Genomic DNA, 22,741 nt, shown 5'->3' with positions numbered 1-22,741 from the left:
TAGTAGTAGTAGTAGTAGTAGTAGTAGTAGTAGTAGTAGTAGTAGTAGTAGTAGTAGTAGTAGTAGTAGTAGTAGTAGTAGTAGTAGTAGTAGTAGTAGTAGTAGTAGTAGTAGTAGTAGTAGTAGTAGTAGTAGTAGTAGTAGTAGTAGTAGTAGTAGTAGTAGTAGTAGTAGTAGTAGTAGTAGTAGTAGTAGTAGTAGTAGTAGTAGTAGTAGTAGTAGTAGTAGTAGTAGTAGTAGTAGTAGTAGTAGTAGTAGTAGTAGTAGTAGTAGTAGTAGTAGTAGTAGTAGTAGTAGTAGTAGTAGTAGTAGTAGTAGTAGTAGTAGTAGTAGTAGTAGTAGTAGTAGTAGTAGTAGTAGTAGTAGTAGTAGTAGTAGTAGTAGTAGTAGTAGTAGTAGTAGTAGTAGTAGTAGTAGTAGTAGTAGTAGTAGTAGTAGTAGTAGTAGTAGTAGTAGTAGTAGTAGTAGTAGTAGTAGTAGGGTTACATTTTCCTCTAGCCACCAAGATAATTCTCCTCTGATATGTCATTTTCTTACATTTTCATATTAGGAGCACAGCAGCAGAGTATAAAGCGGAGATGCCTCAGATCATGGAGATCGTAGCGGATCACAAAGCAAATCTTATCCCTGGTACACCGCAGCTCAACATGTGTGATAATGCTGTCATGGTATGTACAGTCAAACCTGTTATAGCCACCACCTGTATAGAAAGACCACCTGTCTTTAAAGACCACATGTTCTGTTTCCCTTGAAAATGGTTTCTCATTGAAACATATAATAAAGGAAACTGTACATAGAGACCACACCTGCCTATAAAGACCACTTTTCTTGTCTTCCTTGAGTGGTCTTTATATACAGGTTGTACTCTATATACTAGAGAGAAATATTTCAAAGTGTGCTGATAATTATTGTTGATTTGCAGACAAACATTTTACATTTTTTTTGTTCTTTGTCATTGGCTCAATTTCAAAGCAGAGCACAAACTAAGATAATTGAAACATAAGAGTGGTGAAGCTCTTAGCTTCAATCTGACTACTGATAATTTTTAAATCTCAGGTAATCTTGATGGACCATAATCTAAATAATCCTTGTATGCATCTTAGTCTTTCAATCCTCTCTGTTCTGAAGTTACAATATTTGCCATAGTCAAAGTTCTAAGCCATGGTCTCGTAACACAAATGTTTGTAATCATTTGCAAAATGACAATGGCCAATGAAGATCATCGTTGCATGCCCATATTGTTCAATGGGCTGACCATTAACCAATCATAATCGTTGTTATAAATTTGCTATTGATCACTAACAGGCTTTGTGCTACAGGACCAGGAACTAATAGAAGTGTAAATGCTGTTCTTGCCTTGGACATTTGTTTGACTCACATTTTGATTAAGGGACTTTTTACTTTATTTACCGGTACTTAATTAACAGTACATTACCTCTGTACTACTGGTGGGATTTGACTTGTGTGAATTACAATTAACCAGTTTCTTGTTTGTTTCTCCACCCCCTTCCTTTTTAAATTTTTTTAATACAGAATTGGTCCCCTCCTGGTTGTGAGAAGCTCAACAAATGTCTGAAAGGACCTGCATCCGAACCACAAAAATGTTCTTGGCCTCATTAGCCTTTTTTCCAGACATCTAAACCTGGCTCCCGTCTTATAAAGAGTTGCGATTGATTCGCAAGTCTTCCAATCAATCACAAGTTTGCACTCTCATATCTGTTATGTACATAGTTGCGATTGATATAAATTGTAAAATTAGTTGCAATTAAATCACAACTGTTAATAAGATGGGGCCCTGGATTACCACTTTACATGGTGACTCTTGAATGGTTTTCTTGTAATTAGTGTTGTTGTCACTAAAATAGAATTTATTATACATGTGGTTTCTGGTAATCTTTATGAAACCCAATTGTCTGAAGACAAATTACTGTAAAATGATTGGCCTTTATTTTTGTCTTTTAATGTGTGCTTTCTCATTAAAAACATATTAATGTGGTATTTAGAAGTGTAATGTATATTGACAAATTATATTTTTCAAAATGTCTACTTCTATATTGTATTGACAATTGTATGTACAAGTCTTCTCTAATTTTATTATTTACATCAGAGCAAAAGCGAAGTTACAGTCTGTGATAGTCTTGTGATTTCATCAAAATTCATATTTCCCTCCTTTTCTTTAAGATCCTGAATGTAATATCCATCTGCTAACTAATAACGACTGTAAAAGGAGTCACAAAGTATGTGCTTACAATAATCTAAAAGTCTGTAAGTTACTGTACTTATATTGTATATTTCCCATGTTCCATTTTAAAAACAGTATTTTTGAACTCTAATCATATACTTGGAGATACCAAAGAGTACATTAATTGCTGCATATTGTTGTTCCTCTATGAATGGATAGATTCCATATCTATGCTGATATTGTAAAATGGGCTCGTGGTGACATATATTTATACTCAAATGTTGTTTTCAATCATTATGAACAAGTGTGTATTTTTTATCTCATTTACTGAGCAATTTACAATTGAATTATTATTATGATATAACATTCATAGATTTAAAGAATGATCAACTATCACTGTCATTTAAGAAAAATTTGAGGGTTATGAATATACAGTATTTGTAGAATTATATATTCTACCAAAAATATGTGTTATTTAAGAGGCTCATAAAATGTCAATTGAAAGAATTTCATGAATATATTTATTTAACAAAGCTATTATGATATCAGATTTTATAGAGTAGATATTCAATTGGCGAAGAACTGTTTCACATGAAAGCCAATTATCTTTGGCAGTATGTGATCAAAGTATACTTATTTTAAGAGTAATTATGTATGTAACATTAAGGTGGTGATATAGTAACTGACACTAGAAGTAGTAGGTATGAATATAGAAGTGTAGTGACCACTGGTTGATTCAGGGGGTGAGGGGGGGGGGGGGGACGGGGGCTAAACGGTAGCCCCCACCCCTTGATGCAAAATAAGTATACTAGGGTTGGAAAAAGTTTAAATCTTGTGGACCCCCCCCCCCCCCCACCCCCACTGACAGAGCATAGAACGAGCCAGCAGGATCTCCAAAGTCATGTTCCTGTGAAAATTGAATGGGGGCGGTTGTATTTTACCTGCAATAAGTTACAAATATCATTCCAGCTGTTTATCTGTTCGTTGGGTACGGACAAAGGAACTGAAATGGCAATAAATTTGGATAAAAAGTGAATAGTTACTTGTTTATTAAATTAGAGTGACCATTAGGAAGAGAGAGAGAAAGAGATATAGAGGGGGGACTGGGAGAGAGAGAGAGAGAGAGAGAGTCATAAAGAGAAAGAGGGGGAGGGTGGATAAGGGGAGTGGGTGGGGATAAACCCAATCTCATTCTATGTGAAACGAGGAAAAAGTGAGACGGTGGAAAGAAAAGCTCATTTTGCAAATCGAACAGGATAGCAACTTAACCAAGAGAGAGAGAGATAAAGGTATATATATATATATATATATATATTAGAGAGAGAGATAGGGGCGGGGATCGAGGTGGGGGATAAACACAATCTCCCAATTATCTAAATGACAAAGAATCAGATATTAACAGTGGTAAAGTAGAGCTAAATTTGCAAATCTACTATGAACAAGAAAGCAATTTAAGGGGAAGAGAAGAGATATGTATATATTGAGAGAGAGAGGGGGAGGGGCGGGGCGGGGCGGGGAAGGGGCGGGGGACCCCCCCCCCCTCAAAAAAAAAATGTACTCTCCCCCCCCCCCCTTTATTCAGCGGCTGGCTAAGTCTTTGCGAAATTTTTGGGATCAAAACAAATATATATGTTCTCCTGTTCTCTTACCCCCCCCCCCCCCCCCACTTATTCAGCGGCTGGCTGAGTCGTTGCGAAATTTTCGGCATAATTTTCAAATTTTAACCCCCCCCCCCCCCACCCTTGAAAAATCCTGCGTACGCGCCTGGGTTTCAAAGATTTTAATATCAATTTACATTCGGACTGTCAACGGCAGGCTTGGATGAAGGAGCGAACCGCGGCGGGAAGGGCATATGAGGAAAAGTAGGGGCTATAAATATAATGTGACTACCATAATTTAAATTTCCATGAGTTGATTGATACTAATTTTAATTATATAAAAAAAAGGGGCTTGGGCTATAAAACTATTGAAGTCATTTAATTATTGTACTGTTTCATAAATGGTTGTATCATAGTGTCTGAAGTAGCTAGCTAGAGCTTATTGGCTTTATTTGAATGTTTATTCACAGATAATACAGTCAACAGGTTGTTTTTTTTATCTCTGCTGACGGTATGTACGCTGTATGCCGTCTACTGCTCGACCAAAAACAAATACAATACCTTGGATGTCTACAGACTATATAGCAGATCGATCCACAGACGAGTATACATCTCATATGTTGCGTTTATAATTCTTCGAGCTGTAGATTAAATCAGAAATTGGACAATGTAGTGATTAGCCTGTGTTGAAGAAAAAAACTGAGATTGAAGAAAAATGGAGTTCGTCATGAGATTCAGACATGTGGGAATGGCCCTTCTTTTCCTCGTAACTTTGCACCTTAAAGATACTCGGTCATCAGAAACATTTCCCAATATTATCATCATGCTCATGGACGATGTAAGTCATAAATATTTCATAATATTCATCTATATTATATCCATTAGGCATTTAGACTTATACAAGTGTTACTAATACACTTGATCAAAATTGTCTGACATAATATACATTTTTTTTTTTTTTTAACGGAAAACGGAAGAAAAACAAAACGTAGGAGAAATGAGGAAGACGAAGAAGAAGAAGAAGAAGAAGAAGAAGAAGAAGAAGAAAAAGAAGAAGAGGAGGAGGAGGACCGAGAAGGAACAAATAATTAGAAGAAGAAGAGAATGAAGAAAGAAGGGGAATTATACGAAAAAAGGAGAATGAATATAAAGAAGAGAAGGAGGAATTAAAAGGAGGAAGAATGGTAGGAATAAATAAGAAGAAATAATGAAAAGAAGAAGAAGAAGAAGAAATACATGATACTATCACCCTTCAACCCTTGTACCATATTACCGTCATTACTATGCATTTTGAACATGTATTATTGTTAATGTACCTGGGTATCAATTTTTGTAAACATACATCATTTCATTTCTATACATATCATTAATATAATTAATTACATAGATTTCTTGTTCTATCGCTGAATTTGCTGATGTGTTTCAAAGAGTCATACAATATCTTGCAGATGGGATGGGGAGATCTTGGTATCTATGGTAACCCAGCTAAAGAGACTCCAAACTTGGATCAGATGGCAGCGGAAGGCATCCTTCTACCAGACTTTTATGCCGCTAACCCCCTGGGCTCCCCTTGTTAGTATAATTGATTAAATTATTGTGAATATATATTGTTGTTGTATGAGCTAATATCAACTGTTTGACTAATTTCAATTAATTACAGCTTACTCTGCTTGTAATCCAAGTGATACTCATTATAATCCTGCCGATATTGGTTCTAAAATGTCCGTGGTGGATCTTTTTTTTGTGGGGGGGGGGGGGGAATACCCCCGCCAAACTTTACTGTTAAAATACCGACATGAGGATAAACGTGGAAAAAACGTTTAAGACTTTTAGATCAAACTGCATGTCCCTACACAAGCTACATATGAGACCCCCCCCCCCCCCCACCTCTGTATTTTTGGTCATAATGTCGCTCCGTTAAAAATATGATAAGATTAGGATTGTTGGTTTTTGCAACATTTCTTTATTTCTTCAATACAACATTAAAACATATTCTTAATATATAAATGACGAGTAGTCAATATATATATATATATATATATATATGACAAACAATAAATTGCAGAATATAAAGCACAACAATTCAATTTGAATTAATTACTTCAGGAACAAAAATTGAGTCACACTAACAAGAAAAAAATAGTTAAACCAAATACTTAATCATGAAGAAGAAGGTGTAGAACACATTCAATGTACTTCTTACCATAAGAAGATTTTCTTTTTCGTCAAAAACTTTTTGATACCTGCTGCGTCTCCCCTTCTAAGAATATTGGATCTGCCAACAAAATGTACAACTGTCTCTGGAAGGGTTTTGACAGAAATTTTGAAGTCGGTTGGCCCAGGTCGGAAGGAGGGGGGTGTCACATCCAACCCTCTCTGATGTAAAAAAACGGAACAAAAAACGGCCCTGTTGAGTCAAAATATATATCCCCCATCTCTGTCTTTCTCCCCCTCTCTCTCCGCCCAATCACTCTCTGCCCCCCCCCCTCTCTCTCTCTCTCTCTCTCTCTCTCCCTCTTTCTACAACCCCTTGCATATATAGCTCGAGCCGCGCTGTTAACGGGTCGCCTACCAATCCGCAACGGTTTCTACACCACCAACGGCCACGCCCATAATGCTTGGAGTCAACAGATAGTAAAGGGAGGCATCCCCGATAGTGAAATACTCTTGCCTAAATTGCTCAAGTTGTCTGGATATAAGAGCAAGATTGTCGGAAAATGGTAAGTGAATGGACGATATTATATTATGCACAGCTAGTGGCTGCCCGAACCCAAAAATGCCCTCACCCCTCCCCCTGTTTTAACTTTTAATTCTTTAAATATACTTTTTAATGCGCATTGAAACCCTTTAATGTCACTTAACTACATTCATCATTAATTTTGTTTGCATTGCATTTACAGTTCATCTACCCTATCTTTTGTCTATATCTCTTTTTCTTTCTATCATTATATATATTCATCTTTCTTTCTTTCACCATCTCCCTATCCAACTCTCATTATTCCTGCCTATCTCAGTATCACCTATGTATCTAAATATCTCTCTATTATTTCTTTAATGACGAAAGTATTGAGTTTCCGGATTAAATAAAACGATGTCAACTTCGTTTCTTTAGATTTTAGAGCAATAGGGCGTCATATTCTTTTTTTTTAAATATTTATGTAATAGGGCGTTATATTCTTAAGGTATTTACGTGAATTTCGATTCCTCTGCCTTTGTCCCCTTCCCCTCTCACCTCCTATTATACTCCTCTTCTTCTTCTACTCCATCTGCCCCTTCTCAAACACACATCGTCCTCCTCCTCCCTTTTCTCCTTCCCATCTCCATGCAACCTCCTCTTACTCCTCCTCTTCTTTTACTCCACCTGCCCCTTCTCATGCATCCTCCTCCTCCTTTCTTTCTCGTTGCATCCTCCTCTTCTACCTCCTCTTCCCCCTATCCCTCAAATTGGTAGGCACCTCGGTCACCTCCCTCAGTACCTACCCCTCAAACACGGGTTCGACGAGTGGTTCGGAGCACCCAACTGTCACATCAAGAGCCTGCCTAACATACCAGTCTATAGAGATTCTGAGATGATAGGCAGATACTTTGAGCAGTTCATCATCGAAAAGAATGGGGAATCAAATCTTACTCAACTCTACATAAAGGTAAAAATGGCCATATATAACATTGCTAATAATGTTTTTTCTACTTTTTGTCAAAGCATACACAACGACACAATGCAAGTCCTTTACTTTTCTTATTTATGTTCCATATCGTGTTCTTATTTGTTTACAGGCCCCCGATCACAAGGAGAGTTCCGTCTTTTAGGGGTTCCAAAGATTTGAATTGAATTGAACGAAATAAAAGTTCAGTGTTTAACCTTATTGTCCCCCAAAACACAGTATTGCTTCCTTAAAGAAGCTATCATTTCGACATCTTTAAGGTCAAAAGTTGATTCTAAGCGTGCATTTCATGCTTTTATGCTTCCTTCTACAAAAGACGCAGCTACTAATGTTTTGTTTAGGCATATAGAAATTACTTTCAATACATACCTCTATTCGTAAAAAATTGCAGTAAGAGTTTAACATTTATACAGAATGAAAAACATGGGAATAAAAATTATATTATGCTTGAGTTTCAAGAAAGACTCTAGTCTTATCTAAAAGCAATTTTTTTTAAACATCTACTTTAAAAAGGATCACATCTATATTTTAAAGAAACATTTGATTCATCGTTTACAGGAAGGATTGAATTTCATAGAGAAGTCAGCTGAAGCCAAGCAACCATTCTTTCTATACTGGACCCCCGATGCGACCCATGAACCCGTCTACGCCTCCAAGCCCTTTTTGGGGCGTAGCCAGAGAGGACTGTATGGAGATGCCGTGATAGAGTTGGACGAGGGCGTCGGGCAAATCTTGGGCAAACTCAAGGAGCTTCAAATCGATACTAATACTTTTGTTGTCTTTACGTCTGACAATGGAGCAGCAACGTATGCCAAAGAAAATGGTGAATACATCATAGTTTAGTATTGTTAAGATGAAAGAGAGAGACAGAGTGTGTGTGCGAGTGAGAGAGAAAGAGAGAGAGAGAGAAAGAGAGAGAGAGAGAAATAGCGAGAGAGAGAGAGAGAGAGAGAGAAAGAGAGAGAGAGAGAAAGAGAGAGAGAGAGAAATAGCGAGAGAGAGAGAGAGAGAGAGAGAGAGAGATGCAGTTCAGTAACCCAGACTTTTAACATAAACTCTCCTAGTGTGAACACGTTTCCGGGGGGGGGGGGGGTATTAATAGGGTGGCCCTGCTTTCTTCCTCCTGGTAATTTGAATTTGAAAAAGTATAAAAACTTTCCCAGACTCGCTCAGTGGGGGGGGGGGGGGGGGGGATAGGAGAATGTTTTTTCCATAACCTTCATATTTGTTTGTCTTTTGTCAATTTAAATAGGCACGTGGCCCCTTCCACTTCAACCATTGCCTAGTCTCAAGGCTTCTGTAGTTTATAATAAATAAATAAATAGATGAATAAATTATCAAAACGGTTAAGAGTATATAGATCCGAGGTTTCACAGGAAGTATATTTCGTTCTCTTTTGTTGTATTCATTCAACTTCACCAGGTGGGACAAATGGGCCTTATTTATGTGGAAAGAGGACAACCTATGAAGGAGGAATGAGAGTACCAACTATAGCCTGGTGGCCAACACACATCAAACCTGGAAGAGTAAGCAGTAGCGATTCAAGGGGGTGGGGGTAGGGGAGCTCAATCCTCCCCCCCCCCCAAAAAAAAAAAATTGCCAAGGAACATGCAGAAAATGAATGCAAAACCCTGCAGGCACCCCCTCCCCCCGATAGCCTCCCACCCCACAAGAATTCATCTAGAACCACTCCTGAGAGAACGTTCTTTTTTTATATATGAGAAAACAGAATACTTCTCTGTCTACACTATGATATTCTTGTTTTGATATATACTACAATGCACTTCTTTCTTTTCTTTTTTTTGGGGGATATTTTGGACCTTCAAGGATCAAACTTTTTTCGTATAATTTGAAAGAAAAGAATTTATGAAGAATCTAAGAATTCAATTAGAACACAAACTACAACAAACAAATGTATGTTTTTTCACAATTACAGTGGACATAACAATACCCCATATATTACTTAAATAATCCAACATTGGATATTCATGTATTCAACTTGATAAGTTTTTGGAATTTAACTTTGGGCAAATTCAGAAAGAGCTACTAGCAGAGGCTGACTTTGGGGCCACTTCTTCTTGTGTTGCAAGATGAGAGTTTTCTGTAATTGTCCAATACTATTCGATGCTTCTTAATCATGTGTTGGCTCAGTCAGTAGAGCGTCCGCCTCACAACCAGGAGGTCGTGGGTTCGAACCCCGACCGCGTCATACCAAAAGACGTTAAAAGACGGGAGTTGCTGCTACCTTGTTTGGCGGTCAACAATAAAGGGATAGAGCAACATTGACCTGGCGCTGCTCAGTGGATGCCGGGCTCACGATCAATTGGGCAAAAGGAATTTCCATTTTCGGTTTAATATAATTTGGAGTGGACTTTGAAAGATTATTATTATTTTTATTATATCAAAAAGGTAACCCATCAAATTGGCAATATCATGGACCTGTTCACGACAGCCCTTAACCTGGCACACATCCGACCCCCTAGTGACCGCTTCATAGATGGTCAGAGCTTACTACCAGCCCTGCTCAACGGAGAAGAGGATGTGAATAGGACCATGTTCTATTACCGTGGCAACCAGATGATGGCTGTGAGGCTAGGCGAGTACAAGGCTCACTACTGGACATGGACAGACCCTCTTTCACAAGTTTTGCTTGTAAGTATGATCAAAGGAACTTGATGTTGTCTTAATTTCAATAGCAGCAGTAGTTCTAACAACTTGGACGGTTGGATAAGCTAAAAACCTTGGTTATCACTAATTAGTCTGAAAAAAGAAGACTCAGACATGTTGGAGTACTGTGTGTTAATCATTTATGGTAAAGAACTTTTATAAAATTGAGGACTGTTGTCTTTTGTAAGCATACCGTAGTTTATCAACAATACAGATATTCTCTCCACTCCAATAATTTTACAGGTACTTGACAAGAAAAAAATACCTCAAGCTCATAGTTCACAAATTCCATCAATGAAACTAAGAACACATGTTTCTCTCTTGAGAAGCTAGTAGAAAGGAGACTGGTGGTGGGGGGTGGGTGGGGGGGGGGGGGGGGGTGGAGGTGATTTACCATCCTTAAACAAAAATACATTTAACCTTCTAGGGATCGGATGTGTGCCCTGGGCAGGATGTCACAGGGGTCATGACCCATGACCAGGTTAACCACACCCTCTCTCCGCTTCTCTTCCATCTTGGACGTGACCCTGGTGAGAAGTACCCCATCAAGTAAGAAATATTCTCTGTGCATTATCAGATGCCGTCAGCATAATAGTTGTTCTTATTATATTTAGGAAGGCCATTTTGTGTTTGCTATAGCATATGGAATTGGGAGAGGTGCAATTCGGCAATATGAAAATAAAAAGGCGCATAAGTATAGGTTTCAAATTTACTAAGAATTAGGAATTTACCAAGAGAAATTTACCAAGAGAAATTTGTCATAAACTTGATCAGTTTTTGAAAAAGATATGATGAGCAATTATGTCTCCTATATCACACTTGAAATCAAATCTGTAAGGGAATTTTGTGCTATGTTCTTTACATGAGGGCAAGAACAGCTTTCTATAATAATCTCATTCTCAGTAAAGTTACACCAGCATGTTCTTCAGACATAATCCTGTATCATGGACATGGATACTACAGTTCATGATGTTTATTTAAGGCATTTACCCAATTTCCAATTTAGATTTCCAATTTAGATTTTCAATTTTCAATATTCCATATTCAATTTACAATTTTGATTTCAATTGTAATTTGATTCCTTTCTTCAGGAACACAACGGCAGAGTACAAAGCAGTGATGCCTAAAATTGGACAGGTCGTAGCAGATCACAAGACCTATCTTATCCCTGGTACACCACAACTTAACATGTGTGATGATGCAATAAAGGTAAGCTAAAAAAAGGTTATGATAGCGATGACAATTAAAAAAGACTACCTGGTACAACAGATGTTGTCTAAGAGTAGCAACACAAAATAGGAAGGCATATATCATAGTGTACTGCAGTTGGAAATTTACTTTGCCATGAATACAAGATAGTGGTAATTAATGTGAAAACATGACTACCTATAACAGCACCAGTTAACACATCAATAAAAAGACAAGGAGAGGGAGAGAGAGAGAGAGAGAGAGAGAGAGAATAAGAAGGAAGGAGGGGGAGATAGAGATCCTTGCCTTGTACATTCCTGACCAACTTTCTCCTGTACTTTTTTAATCTTTCCTCAGAACTGGTCACCGCCTGGATGCGAAAAACTCAACATGTGTCAGGAAGCCCCTCCATCGTACCCCTACAAGTGTATATGGCCTTTCTGAATATGAGCTTATCAAACCTCACACATACTCCAGAGTTCAGCCATGCTGGTTGACATTCTTCTCTTATAGACGTTCAAAATTTGTAATACCCTGCTCAGAAATAATATCACTACATCCCGAGTTACAGTACTCACTCACACATCAATTGCCACTATAAATATGAGTGATGGTTGAAATACAAATATATATTTTGGATATATTTCAATAAAGAAAAACTCAAATGAACAAACTCATTGATTTGAATCATTATCATTCTTAACATAATTTAATAATAATCTTGCAGATATATACCTTCAAAACACATTTAAAATCAAATTACAACCAGAATGATCATTCTTTTATAAAAGGGCATGATGCAGATGTGAGAACTAGTGTATAACATAATATTTGCTGATTATAACAACCTAAGGAAATTTGCTTTAAAGTTAGTACTCATTTTTCATTCATCTTTCGAATGGACAAAAAAATGAAAATGAAAATATTACACAGAGCTTCCTTTTCTTCCACTCTTTATATAATAGGAAAGAGAAATCAAAATTTAGTCTGATATTTGTTTTTTCTGTAAAACCACAGGAGTCCTGAAATATGAGTCCAAGCAAATACTGAGAATAAAAATTGTTGTTACTGAACAAATTAATTGCATTTAAAATACTGACCGGCAAAAGAAGACAAAGAAAAAAAACATCATTTGCCACTGTTGAACTAAATGTACAAACAAAATGTTCAGTACTGTACAATTCTCGTAAACACAGAAAAATATTTTCCTCAAAATAAATTCAAAACTAATGAATCAAGCATGCGATGCACACATAACTTATTTTTCAATGGTAATGACCTTAGTACCTGTGAAGGAAATTTTCAGGAAAGGCATTATCCTATGCTCTCTAACCTTTCAGTAATATATCCTTCTGCAAATGAATTATAAAATGACATGAATATATATATATTCTCTCTGCTCAAATGCTGACCTTATTACCTTTATCATTATGTATTTACATTATCATAACATACCTAAATTATCATTAAATATCTAAATTATCAGTAAACATGTATAATAGTTTTTTAAAAATAAAATGTGGATAACAAAGATGTGCGAGTAATACCGAAATCCCTTTCTCTGAATAATGGGATATGGACATGTCAAACGTACTTGACCAGTGTCGGCGATTGTAAGGCATCTGATCAAGTCTGCTCATTGACAAGATTTTCTCTAATGGTCTAAAGACTTGAATGCCTAGTTTCAATTAGAACATGTCGAGTATATTAAACTGGTGATAGAGTCTGGTATACAAGATGAAGGATCAGACGAAGGTTACTTTGCAGAGGTAGGGCAATGCTTGGGACTTTTTTTGTTGGGGTCCAGATTGAAATTTTGGGTTCTATATGCATTGAGTCCTGTGTAGACATGTTGAAATTTTGGGGATCCATACCTAGACTTTGGGCACCAACTTGTCCCGGGCACATGGTGGTGTCGAGCCTCGGGTAAGGACATGTTGGTCAACATCCATGGTCTTTGAGGATGCGATTGAAGACAAGAGATCATGCATCTGCCTGTTTGAGGACAAGATCCATCTAGATCTGAAGACTGGCAGATCAATATACAGTGTAGGTACATGTTGAATAATACACATGGGGCGGTGATAATGCTATGTAGATGTAATGGTCAGGCGTCTGGATTTAGTTGCCACTCGACAACCAAATTTTCTCGCCAGGTTTTGAAGGCCGGCCTACCATGGTACAGACTGTTCTTTCACGTAATGCACTGGTGTTGGAGGCTGGTGTAGAAAGAAGGTAATGATATCAGGCATCGGCGTTGAGTTGCCTACTCGACAACGCAATTTTCTCTCCAGATTTGAAGGCCGGCATACCGAGGTAGGGACACGTTGAACACCTGAACGCATCTCCCAAGTAGCACTGCATGTAAAGCAAAAGAACAAGTATTAACATGCATGGTTGGGTAAACACTGGTCATGCTGAAATGGTGCAGAAAAGGAAGAAGGGGGCATTCCGGTGAAAAACATAAAATCTACTGACTGAATCTACTTCCTACTTCAAGTTATAAGAGCAGAGCATTTATAATTCCTTGAAAAAATTAATTGATGTGGTCGCTGCTTCTTAATACTGTATCAATACCAAAGTAAGAATGGTCTCCTATAGCATTTGAACTTGTTCTCAATATCCCTTTGACACAGAAAGAAAATGCTAGTCTCAGTTTTAATAACATTGTTTTTAAACAATATTTCAAATTAAGAGGCCTTTAAATCCGTTCTTGAATCCCCGCGTCCTTACACATGGTTAGTAAACACGAATAGGAGTAAGAATGACAAACAGCTAAAGACAAAATATGAAATTCTTGATAACAATATCAGAGGAATACTTACACTGCCACATGATGATGTAACAGACTTTGCCTTGGCAGGTTTGCCTTGCTCTAACTCCTCAGCAAAACCACATGAACTGTGAAGCAAACAAAGCAATAAAACTCTGGTTTATAAAAAGGCAAGACTGTGCTATTTGTCCCATACGTGACTGACCACATCTAAGATTCTGGGGGCTGTTCCAAATTGTCTTACTTCTTGGACATCCCATTCAAACGTTTGTTATAGAATTAACATGCGTTTCTATGGGATGTCCACAAACTTAGACATACAACGGTTTCTAGAAACTGGCCCCGGGTCTATCTAATGATTGTATTAATTTGCAAGCCCTTTGAGTGGAGCTTGGATCAGATAAAAAAATATCAAGTAAAATTATTCATTAGGTGTCGTCTTATGTTCATAAAACCATACATTATGGCATTTCAGATGACAAAATATCTTGGACTTTATCTTATGATACCAAGAGTAAACTAAATAAATTTCTTTTGTTGTTGTTCTTGTTGTTTCTGTTATTGCTATTGTTGTTGATGCTGATGTTGTTGTACTTCCCTGCTAGTAAAAAAAATGCATCTTAGAGAACCCTGCCCTTTAAAATCTAGATGTTAAACTTTCCAAAACCATAAGCTAGGAGAGAATGTGTGGTAAACTAACAAAGTATCTACAGTAATTTGAAGAAAAATTACATCAAGTATAAATGGAAATACATGTATTATAGGAAATATAAAATGATATATAAATTAAGTATACATACCAGTTTTTGCAAGCTTTCCTCTTGCCAGAATTTGGACCACACGTGGCTGTACAGAAAGAAAAGAAGCACAATATGATAATGGCACGTCACAATCTAAGCAGTTCACTTTCAATCCATATATATTATTCTACTGCAAACAGCGACATCCAACTTCTCTTCATGAAGTCTGGAATTGGAGTAATAAAAAAAGAGAGAGATGATGTGAGAAAGGAGTTTAAAGACTGAGCCCCTCCCTCTTATGAATCTCAAAATCAGCCATTACACTTACTTAGCTTTGTTCAAAATCATTCTTGTCATCTCAACCAACTCATTCTAAATGAAAACGAAAACAAATCTTGTAGCTGCAGAACTTATTGATTTATGAAATATAGTTTAAAGCCACACTGTCCTGGTAGCTACTTGCTCCCTCTATATAGAAAAAATGCCTAATTGGTGACCATTGGTTTCCCATGATCCTCTTTTTCTTATGTTAATTGAGAGCTGAGTTGATGAGATAACCACCTGTCCAGTAACCTTGCAGGGCGGTCTAATCCCTCCTATAAACCAGTACAGATAAGCTTTAAAAGACTACGGTACATATTTTCACTTTTTAGTTTTACAAAAGACTTCATGTTTGGAATAATACCTTTTAAAGATTCTGGGTCTGGTTTCATCAAGTCCTCTTCCTCCAGAAGGGCATCAGAATCAATGATGTCCTATTAGGATACAAACAGTAACAAATAATAATACAAGAATTGAGAATAAGAGGACATATATATAAACTGGACCTATATGTATACTCTAAAATACTGATGATGATAAGTAGACGTACATGTGTACTCCAAAAATGTGGTTACAAAAACTTTTAAAAAGCAAAAATAGTTTTTTTTTCAAATCCTCTTAAAACCAACTTTAAAATTTCAATGAATGATAGAAGATAGTTCTGCATTTGTTGATGATTTTCTTTAAGGCGTGGCGTCAAAAATATCGATACCAGCAGACTGCCGCCTCACGTATTGGCGCATCGAGGCTGCAATTACGGCCGAAGCCTGGCTGGGGCAATTATTTTTCACTTATTAGCCCAGCCGGCTTGCGCCAAGCTGGGATCTGAGGCTCGGTTTCCATTCGAAAGGCGGCAGCCGGCGCATGCTTTTGAATGCCATTTCCTACCGCCAGCGGTAGCCGGCTGAGCTAATTTAAAAAATGCAGCCAGGACGCACAAGTGCAGTTAGCTGCCACTGGCTGGTATATTTATTTTTAACGCCTCGCCTAAACAAACTTGTCTTACAGAAATCTTTACAAAACTGCTTTCATTCAATCAAACAATGTTTTGAGGTAAAAAAAAAAGAAAATGAGACAACACATTTACTCAGATAATACTTTACCCATTCTAGACAATTTGATTATAGTTTGAAATAGATTTTTAAGTGGGTTTGAGTTTAATCCCTAGCTATTTTAGGTCTAGTTGTGTTTGTAGATTAGCACAACACAACAAATGATGTGCATATACCTGATCAAGTAACAAATGTGAAGCAATTGATATGCTTCAAGTTAATTTAATACCTCAATGCATCTATATACAATGTTTATTTTGCTTCAAATTCAATGTCTACCTACCACATCATCATCGGCCATATCGAAAGCCGACAGGGTCCAGACCTTTGCTACATCATTGCTCTTCTTTGCTGGCTCTGGAAGAAATACAAAAATCATAATCCTTAATGACATAGATAACTGCTAACTAGTGTACGATACAAAGTTATGGTACATGTCCCTTATTACCAGGATACCAGATGCCACAAAGCATCCTACCCCCCCCCCCTCCCCCCTAGTAACTGGTGAAAATCCCATTTGAATTGACAAATCTCATGTGGCTTTTGAGCCCCTTTGACTGACGAAAGTAGAATGCCTCGAAAACTTGCTTTATCATACTGAATGAACTACAAGTGTAAACGTGAAAAAATTATTCAAGATATCATGACAAGAAACTTAACGATGCTATCAAAGGCGATGTCACATGAACTCCTGTCTTTATTTACCTGTGACTTGAAAAGCATAGGGCAAATTCTGTGAAAATGGATAATTTGTGTGAATTTGAGCTAAAGTTAGGCTTATACTTAAAAGCCATTTTGTACTTGCTTTTAGGCTAAAATGGGGCATATTCTGTGGAATTTTGTTGTTGAAAATCTGCAAATTGAATCAAATTGAATTGAATATGAAGTGACCTCATCATAACGGTTTCGTGAAACTCTGCCATGAGGAACTAGAAGGATTCAAACCCCAAGTGTTAGATCATGCATTTAGTTGCATAGTGATTCAAGACAAAGTTTGATATGAATAAAGGTCAAAGGAGAGAGGTCAAAGGTGAGAGGTCATCATAGTAACATCTCATTCTTACCGGGTTTTGCTTTGGGGGCAAACGAGAGAGGTAATGCAGCAGTTGAGCCCACCTCAAAGTCTGGTTTACTGCAGGATACTTCAACCATCCTCAAACCATCGACCTCGGTCATATTTCTACTCTGGGCTATCGAAGCCAGCTCTGCGTCCTCCACTGCATTCTGTTCATTGAAATAACAAGATTAAAATAATATTATATAATATATTAATAATAACTTGACATATATAAAGCCCCTTTTCATTAGATACAAACCTCAAAGATTTAAATTCTTTTCATAAGGCATGTGCATACAGACTTTAGAAATCTAAATCCAGACCCCCTCCCATAAAGTTAGTGTGGAACCATGGATAAAGAGATAATAAAGAGATGATAAAAATAATCAATTATTAAATTAATAAAAACAACAAATATTTTACAAGTCAACTAATGCTCAATTTTCAGGTGGCATAGTTTTTTGTTTTACTTGCAACTATTAGGCAAAGCTATTATTCTTGAAACTATTACAAGACAGGTAAAACTACAGCCTTGTATAAAGAATGAATGATGGAAAAAATACATCAGTAGATCATTTAACATACATACAATTTCAAACATTAATAATTTTCAAATATTAACTACCTGATTAACGTTTATAAATCCACTGAGCTTTAATGCTGATCCAAGCTTGGCTGCTGTTCTGATTCCATTTCCATTCTCTATTACAAAACAAGAAAAATACATAGATATGTTTATAATGTATTCTTATGAAACTGAGGAATATATGTCTTGTATAATGTACAATGGTCTAGATATTTTTGGTCTATACCTTTATTTATCTTTTATACTAAAATGAAAAAGAAAGACAAAAGTAGAGAATGATGCTATATTGGGGTCTCAGTGATCACTAGAGAAGTATGCCACAATTTAGTCATTTTTCCATGTACATAATTATAGTCATATTTTAAGGTTTATATCCTATGCCATGTTGATATTTGATACTTTAAAATTATCTCATCCTTTCTTGAACATTAATGATGATGAATGCTAATAGCAGGGATACCAACCTCTTGACACAAAAAAACACAGATTGAGTATCCTAAAAAATCAGATTTTGGAGAGAAAAATTAGGCCAGGAAAAGAACGGTCAAGTAAAATGTTTGCTCTTCATTAGAATTTAAGGAGAAAATTGTAAAGCAAGTTTTTGCTGGGGTTGCGAGGGTTTACTTGTACTTTTTAAATATTATTTTAAAAAGCTTTTTTTAAAGATTAAAAAAAAAAAAAAAAGATTTTGAGAGGTGATATCGTATTATTGTATTTCACTCTTATTATCGCACTTAATACGATTTAATCATACTGGTTTGGCATCTCTGTAATAGTATCAGATTATCACCACAACCATGACCACCACCACCATAACACCTCAATTTCTACTTCTACTTCTACTACTACTACGACGAAAACTACACCTATTACTCCTACTACTTAAACTACAGTTAAGTCACATTCTTGAGCTTTTGATTTTGAACTGTTCATTGTTGGGCCTACTAATGGTTGTACACCGACCCTTCAAATCTATTAGAAAATGACTTTTGAAAAAAGGGGGGTGGGGGGTGTATACCTGACTCTGTGACAGGTTCACGTAAGAGCAACTGTCCCTTGGGCTTGAGGATTCTGGCTATCTCTGCGAGAGTCTCGAAGGAGTTAGTCTGCGATGAGGGCTTGATTGCTCCTACCAGTGCCACGTCAAAGGACGACGCTGCATGTGAGGCTAAGGGTCCGAGAAGAAAATAATCATGGCTCGTACAGATATTGACTCTATTTTATTTCTGCATTTTTCCAAATATATTTAAATAAATGAATAACAAAGAACATATAAATGTAAGGTATAATACAAATATACAAACAATAATAACTTCAAGTCACAATGTTTTTTTTTTACATATATACATATAATAACGAACTTAATATTTGTATAACATATTATCATAATTTAAAGTATTATCCGAACAATCTGTGGAAAAGTGCAGATGACTGCAATCATAAGCGATGCTTGACTAGGAAGGCAGTCTCAAAAGAAAAATCTTAAGGTGAAATTTAAAATGAAAATATAAACAATCTTTGTGTATGAGTTCGTGAGTGTGATGTGTGAGTGTGTATTGTGTAAAGTGGAAGTAAAGCTCACTTCTGTGTGCAATGCATAAGATTTTTCAGCAAGACCTAAATCCTTGTCATTTTGGTCACTCCAAAACCTAACAGCATACATTAATTCTTATTTAAGTACTACACAATCAACCTTTTTCCCTGGAGACGGTTTCAAACAGTTTCCTTCACGATGTAATCACATGACCTTTGGGTGGTATTCTGGAAAGCGGATTAAATTTATTCCATGGTTTGATCCTCTGACTAAATATGGAATGCCAATTGTCGGTATGAATATATTTTTGAATAATTTGATATGTAACTAAATTACCATGACAACATGATTATTTCATAGTTATATTGTTGTAATTAACTATTTCATTGCAAAATATTTCTTTAATGAAAACATATTAAATTATTAAACAACATATTAAATTATTAAACAACATATTCATATGGACACTTGGCATTCCATACTTAGTAGGAGGGTTAAACCATGGACTAAATTTAGTCCACTTTCGAGAATACCACCCTTTATCTTTAAATGGCCATATAAAAGATAACCAAAGGATTCCCATAAAGACGTCTTCATGTACGCGAAAATGAATACTTACACATGGTTATTCTCTCGTCATTCTCCACCTGGACGCGCCCACTCTGACTGACCTTACTGCTCAGTCTCTCGACTACTTCTTTGATTTGTTCCGGGGACTGTCCTTGACTCCATACGACCAACACTCTTTGCCCCGTTGAAACTTTGTCCTCCATCTTGGAACTGGCTTCAGGGTGATAAGTGAGAGAAAAAAAATAAGTTTAATTAAGTTAATTGAATTTAGGAATACTCGTAACTTTGGAGTTTGGAGTTCTTTTTAGAAGAGCAGGCAAATACATTGGGCAAAGGATCAAAATAGATAAGATATAGAAGAATGAAGAGGAGAAGGAGAAAAAGGAGGAGAAAAAGGAGGAGAAAAAGGAGGAGAAAAAGGAGGAGAAAGAGAAGAAATGAAGGAAGAAGAAGTGGAAGAAGATGGCAGATAATGATGTTGATGAAGCACTCAAAGCAGCATTACAATACTTTGTGTTTAAAAAATCTATCCTCCTCTAAATTGATTCTCAGAAGTTTCCAACACAAATGTACAAAAGTCATTAAAATACACTAAAAATTGGCACTTTAGTAAGTTTAGTTACAAATTATGACACTTAAATTTCAGGGGAAGAAAAGAGATAATTTGTAATTTTTTTGCGTCACCATACACACACCTATGATAAATCAAGGTCCAAATTCTCAATCCCTATCGCAAACACTAGATAAGGCAAGATTTTTGGAAGTGCGATATGGACAAAAAAAAATTTTGTGGGCAAAATTATTTTATTGACCAAACCTATTGCAAGTAAAAAAAAAATATATAAAAGACACATGACTGCAAAAATAATCAGTCAGAAAATGATTTTTTCAGTGATTTAATAAGTAGTCTAGAGTCTAGGCCTATTTAAAATAATTGTATTGCAATTTATCCCGTCTAGTTTGTACGATGGTCGATGGTAATGTGACAAATCACCAAAATGCACTGCACAGCATTGGACAACAAGGGTTTATATTCCATTACCTGATGTTAAAAAAAAAAAATGAAAAAAAACAAGTTGAAGATAGGAGGTGAAGAAAAAGAAAAAGAAGAAAGAAGAGGAACGGGAAGAAGAGAAGAGGGGAGAAGCTCGAAGAATTAAGAGTAGGAGGAGGAGAAAAAGGAGGAGGAGAAAAAGGAGGAGGAGGAGGAGGAGAAAAAGGAGGAGGAGGAGGAGAAAAAGGAGGAAGAAGAGGAGGAGAAAGAGGAGGAGTGCCACGAGTGACATTGTTTTAATAAAATTTCATTCAGAGTCAAGCTTCATCATCACTCCTTCATTCAGTTTCTCATCACATCAAAATTAGCTTGTTCTACTGCTAGTCTAGGATAGTTCAAATTTTGATGAAGAGTCTTAATGTACCTAATCTTTATGATATTAGAAATAAAACGAATTTATTAAAGAAAAGATTGGACCCCTACAAACAATATTTAGGATGGGTCGCCGCCGGTCGCCGACTTTGCTTCCCAGCGATCATTCATTGCCCACGTACGGTACATAAAACAATACATGTGGGACCAAACTGTACAAATTTGTCCTTTTGTTCACAGAAAAATCTGTCTTTGAAATTTGAGAAAGTGAAATGAACTACATTAATTTAAAATGTCTCTTAGCAAAGAAATCCCCTACACATTTTCAATTATTATAGAACTTACCTTGGACTTGTCTGACTGTTAAATTACGTAGTAGTAGTGCTTCAGATTCAGAGTTCATTTATAACACGACCACTCGTACTGGCACTGGTATTCGTAATCGTGTTGATCACATCGAGATGACGCAGCGCTGGCAGCCTGCAATGATGACGAAGCGAAAAATAGGGTCAATATAGTCATATCTAGGTCTAGGTTTTCTAAGTTTCTGTTATTGTTTATATAAGCGGATGTCCAGCGGTGGGTTAAAGCAGGGAGGTTGGAGATATTTTTAATGTTTTTTCCCCTCCCATCAATTATATGTAGTAGGCCTATACAATGAGTATAAGGGCAGTACAAGGACTTTAATTGGAAATGGGGATCGAATTTCGTTTTTGTAGGCGTCACCCCCCCCCCCCCCCCCCCGGCCCCCAAGAGGAAGCAAGGCCTGTGCGGGATTTTGATGACGTAATTGCCCGATGGCGATGTATATATTCAATTGATCATGTATATATTATAAGAACTATATCATATCGATGAAAATACAACAAAACTGGTATAGAGATAACCATCATGACAATTAAGATAACGACATTACTACTAATAAGAAGAAATATAATGATGAGTGATGATTAATGATGATGATTATGATGGTCGATGATGATAATAATGATAATAATATTAATAAACATAATGATAATACTGATAATAATAATAATCATCATAATTATACGACTACTATACTACTAATACTTCTGACACTATATACTATGACTACTAATAATAGAGTTATAAAATTGTATTACCTTCGCCTTTTTTCAACTAAAATTGTTAATGTACTATCGTTATTGATCCATTTATTACGTTTCTCTTTGTCATTTTGTTTTGATTATAATATATATATATATATGTTTTCCTTTAGCATAAAAACAAGACGAATCTCCATATATATGGGCCATAAGATTATAATGTTAAATTACTTTTACAACGAGGCTTTTATACACAACAGAAACTCGTATGTGTCTCCATCATTGGATAGAGCCCCCCCCCCCCCCCCCCCCCCCCGGACAATCGGTGTTTTGAGTATATGCCCATGCATGCATTCACAGATGCAGACAAGGAGAAAG

General features: G+C 36.5%; 3 protein-coding genes across 5 annotated transcripts in view; 2 read left to right on the top strand and 1 right to left on the bottom strand.

Annotated features, from left to right (window-relative positions):
- Positions 1-3,218, top strand: part of LOC588014 (N-acetylgalactosamine-6-sulfatase) — a 19,779-nt gene extending 16,561 nt beyond the window's left edge. For both annotated transcript variants that reach the window (XM_030975538.1, XM_030975537.1), the window contains exons 9-10: positions 551-668; positions 1,534-3,218. In XM_030975538.1, the coding sequence (XP_030831398.1) occupies positions 551-668; positions 1,534-1,620 (205 nt within the window). In that variant the 3' untranslated portion in view covers positions 1,621-3,218. The remainder of the gene's footprint in view (positions 1-550; positions 669-1,533) is intronic.
- A 4,026-nt stretch (positions 3,219-7,244) lies between these two features.
- LOC579130 (N-acetylgalactosamine-6-sulfatase-like) lies at positions 7,245-11,805 on the top strand. Its single transcript, XM_030975608.1, has 7 exons — positions 7,245-7,424; positions 8,001-8,265; positions 8,865-8,968; positions 9,852-10,094; positions 10,537-10,658; positions 11,201-11,318; positions 11,655-11,805. The coding sequence occupies exons 1-7, from the start codon at positions 7,350-7,352 to the stop codon at positions 11,739-11,741; spliced, it is 1,014 nt and encodes a 337-aa protein (XP_030831468.1). The 5' UTR covers positions 7,245-7,349; the 3' UTR covers positions 11,742-11,805.
- Positions 11,806-11,974: 169 nt separating this feature from the next.
- Positions 11,975-21,764, bottom strand: LOC579077 (anamorsin homolog). Of its 2 annotated transcripts, none has more exons than XM_779211.5 (10): positions 21,642-21,764; positions 19,980-20,144; positions 18,845-18,994; positions 17,866-17,942; positions 17,248-17,407; positions 16,467-16,540; positions 15,496-15,565; positions 14,871-14,916; positions 14,123-14,198; positions 11,975-13,655 (listed from the first exon to the last, which is right to left on the bottom strand). In XM_779211.5, the coding sequence occupies exons 1-10, from the start codon at positions 21,697-21,699 to the stop codon at positions 13,542-13,544; spliced, it is 990 nt and encodes a 329-aa protein (XP_784304.2). In that variant the 5' UTR covers positions 21,700-21,764; the 3' UTR covers positions 11,975-13,541. The 2 variants fall into 2 exon arrangements, with proteins under 2 accessions (XP_784304.2, XP_011676401.1); XM_011678099.2 differs by having other exon boundaries at positions 19,980-20,140; positions 21,642-21,727.
- Between the last annotated feature and the right edge of the window lie 977 nt (positions 21,765-22,741).

Source organism: Strongylocentrotus purpuratus, unplaced genomic scaffold (genome assembly GCF_000002235.5).
Source record: "Strongylocentrotus purpuratus isolate Spur 01 unplaced genomic scaffold, Spur_5.0 spur5_scaffold_8, whole genome shotgun sequence".
In the NCBI taxonomy this organism is placed as follows: domain Eukaryota; kingdom Metazoa; phylum Echinodermata; class Echinoidea; order Camarodonta; family Strongylocentrotidae; genus Strongylocentrotus; species Strongylocentrotus purpuratus.
The sequence above is the reverse complement of the archived record's forward strand: the minus strand, read 5'-3'. Positions and strand labels throughout refer to the sequence as shown.

What these genes read in the sequence shown, in the direction of transcription:
- LOC579130 (XM_030975608.1), top strand. Translation starts at nt 7,350, where the DNA reads ATGATAGGCAGATACTTTGAGCAGTTCATCATCGAAAAGAATGGGGAA. An exon ending in TTACTCAACTCTACATAAAG is followed by an intron (nt 7,425 to 8,000) that starts GTAAAAATGGCC and finishes CATCGTTTACAG; the next exon opens with GAAGGATTGAATTTCATAGA. An exon ending in GGTGAGAAGTACCCCATCAA is followed by an intron (nt 10,659 to 11,200) that starts GTAAGAAATATT and finishes TCCTTTCTTCAG; the next exon opens with GAACACAACGGCAGAGTACA.
- LOC579077 (XM_779211.5), bottom strand. Translation starts at nt 21,699, where the DNA reads ATGAACTCTGAATCTGAAGCACTACTACTACGTAATTTAACAGTCAGA. An exon ending in TGAACCTGTCACAGAGTCAG is followed by an intron (nt 17,943 to 18,844) that starts GTATACACCCCC and finishes GTTTTGTAATAG; the next exon opens with AGAATGGAAATGGAATCAGA. An exon ending in GATTTATAAACGTTAATCAG is followed by an intron (nt 17,408 to 17,865) that starts GTAGTTAATATT and finishes TTCAATGAACAG; the next exon opens with AATGCAGTGGAGGACGCAGA.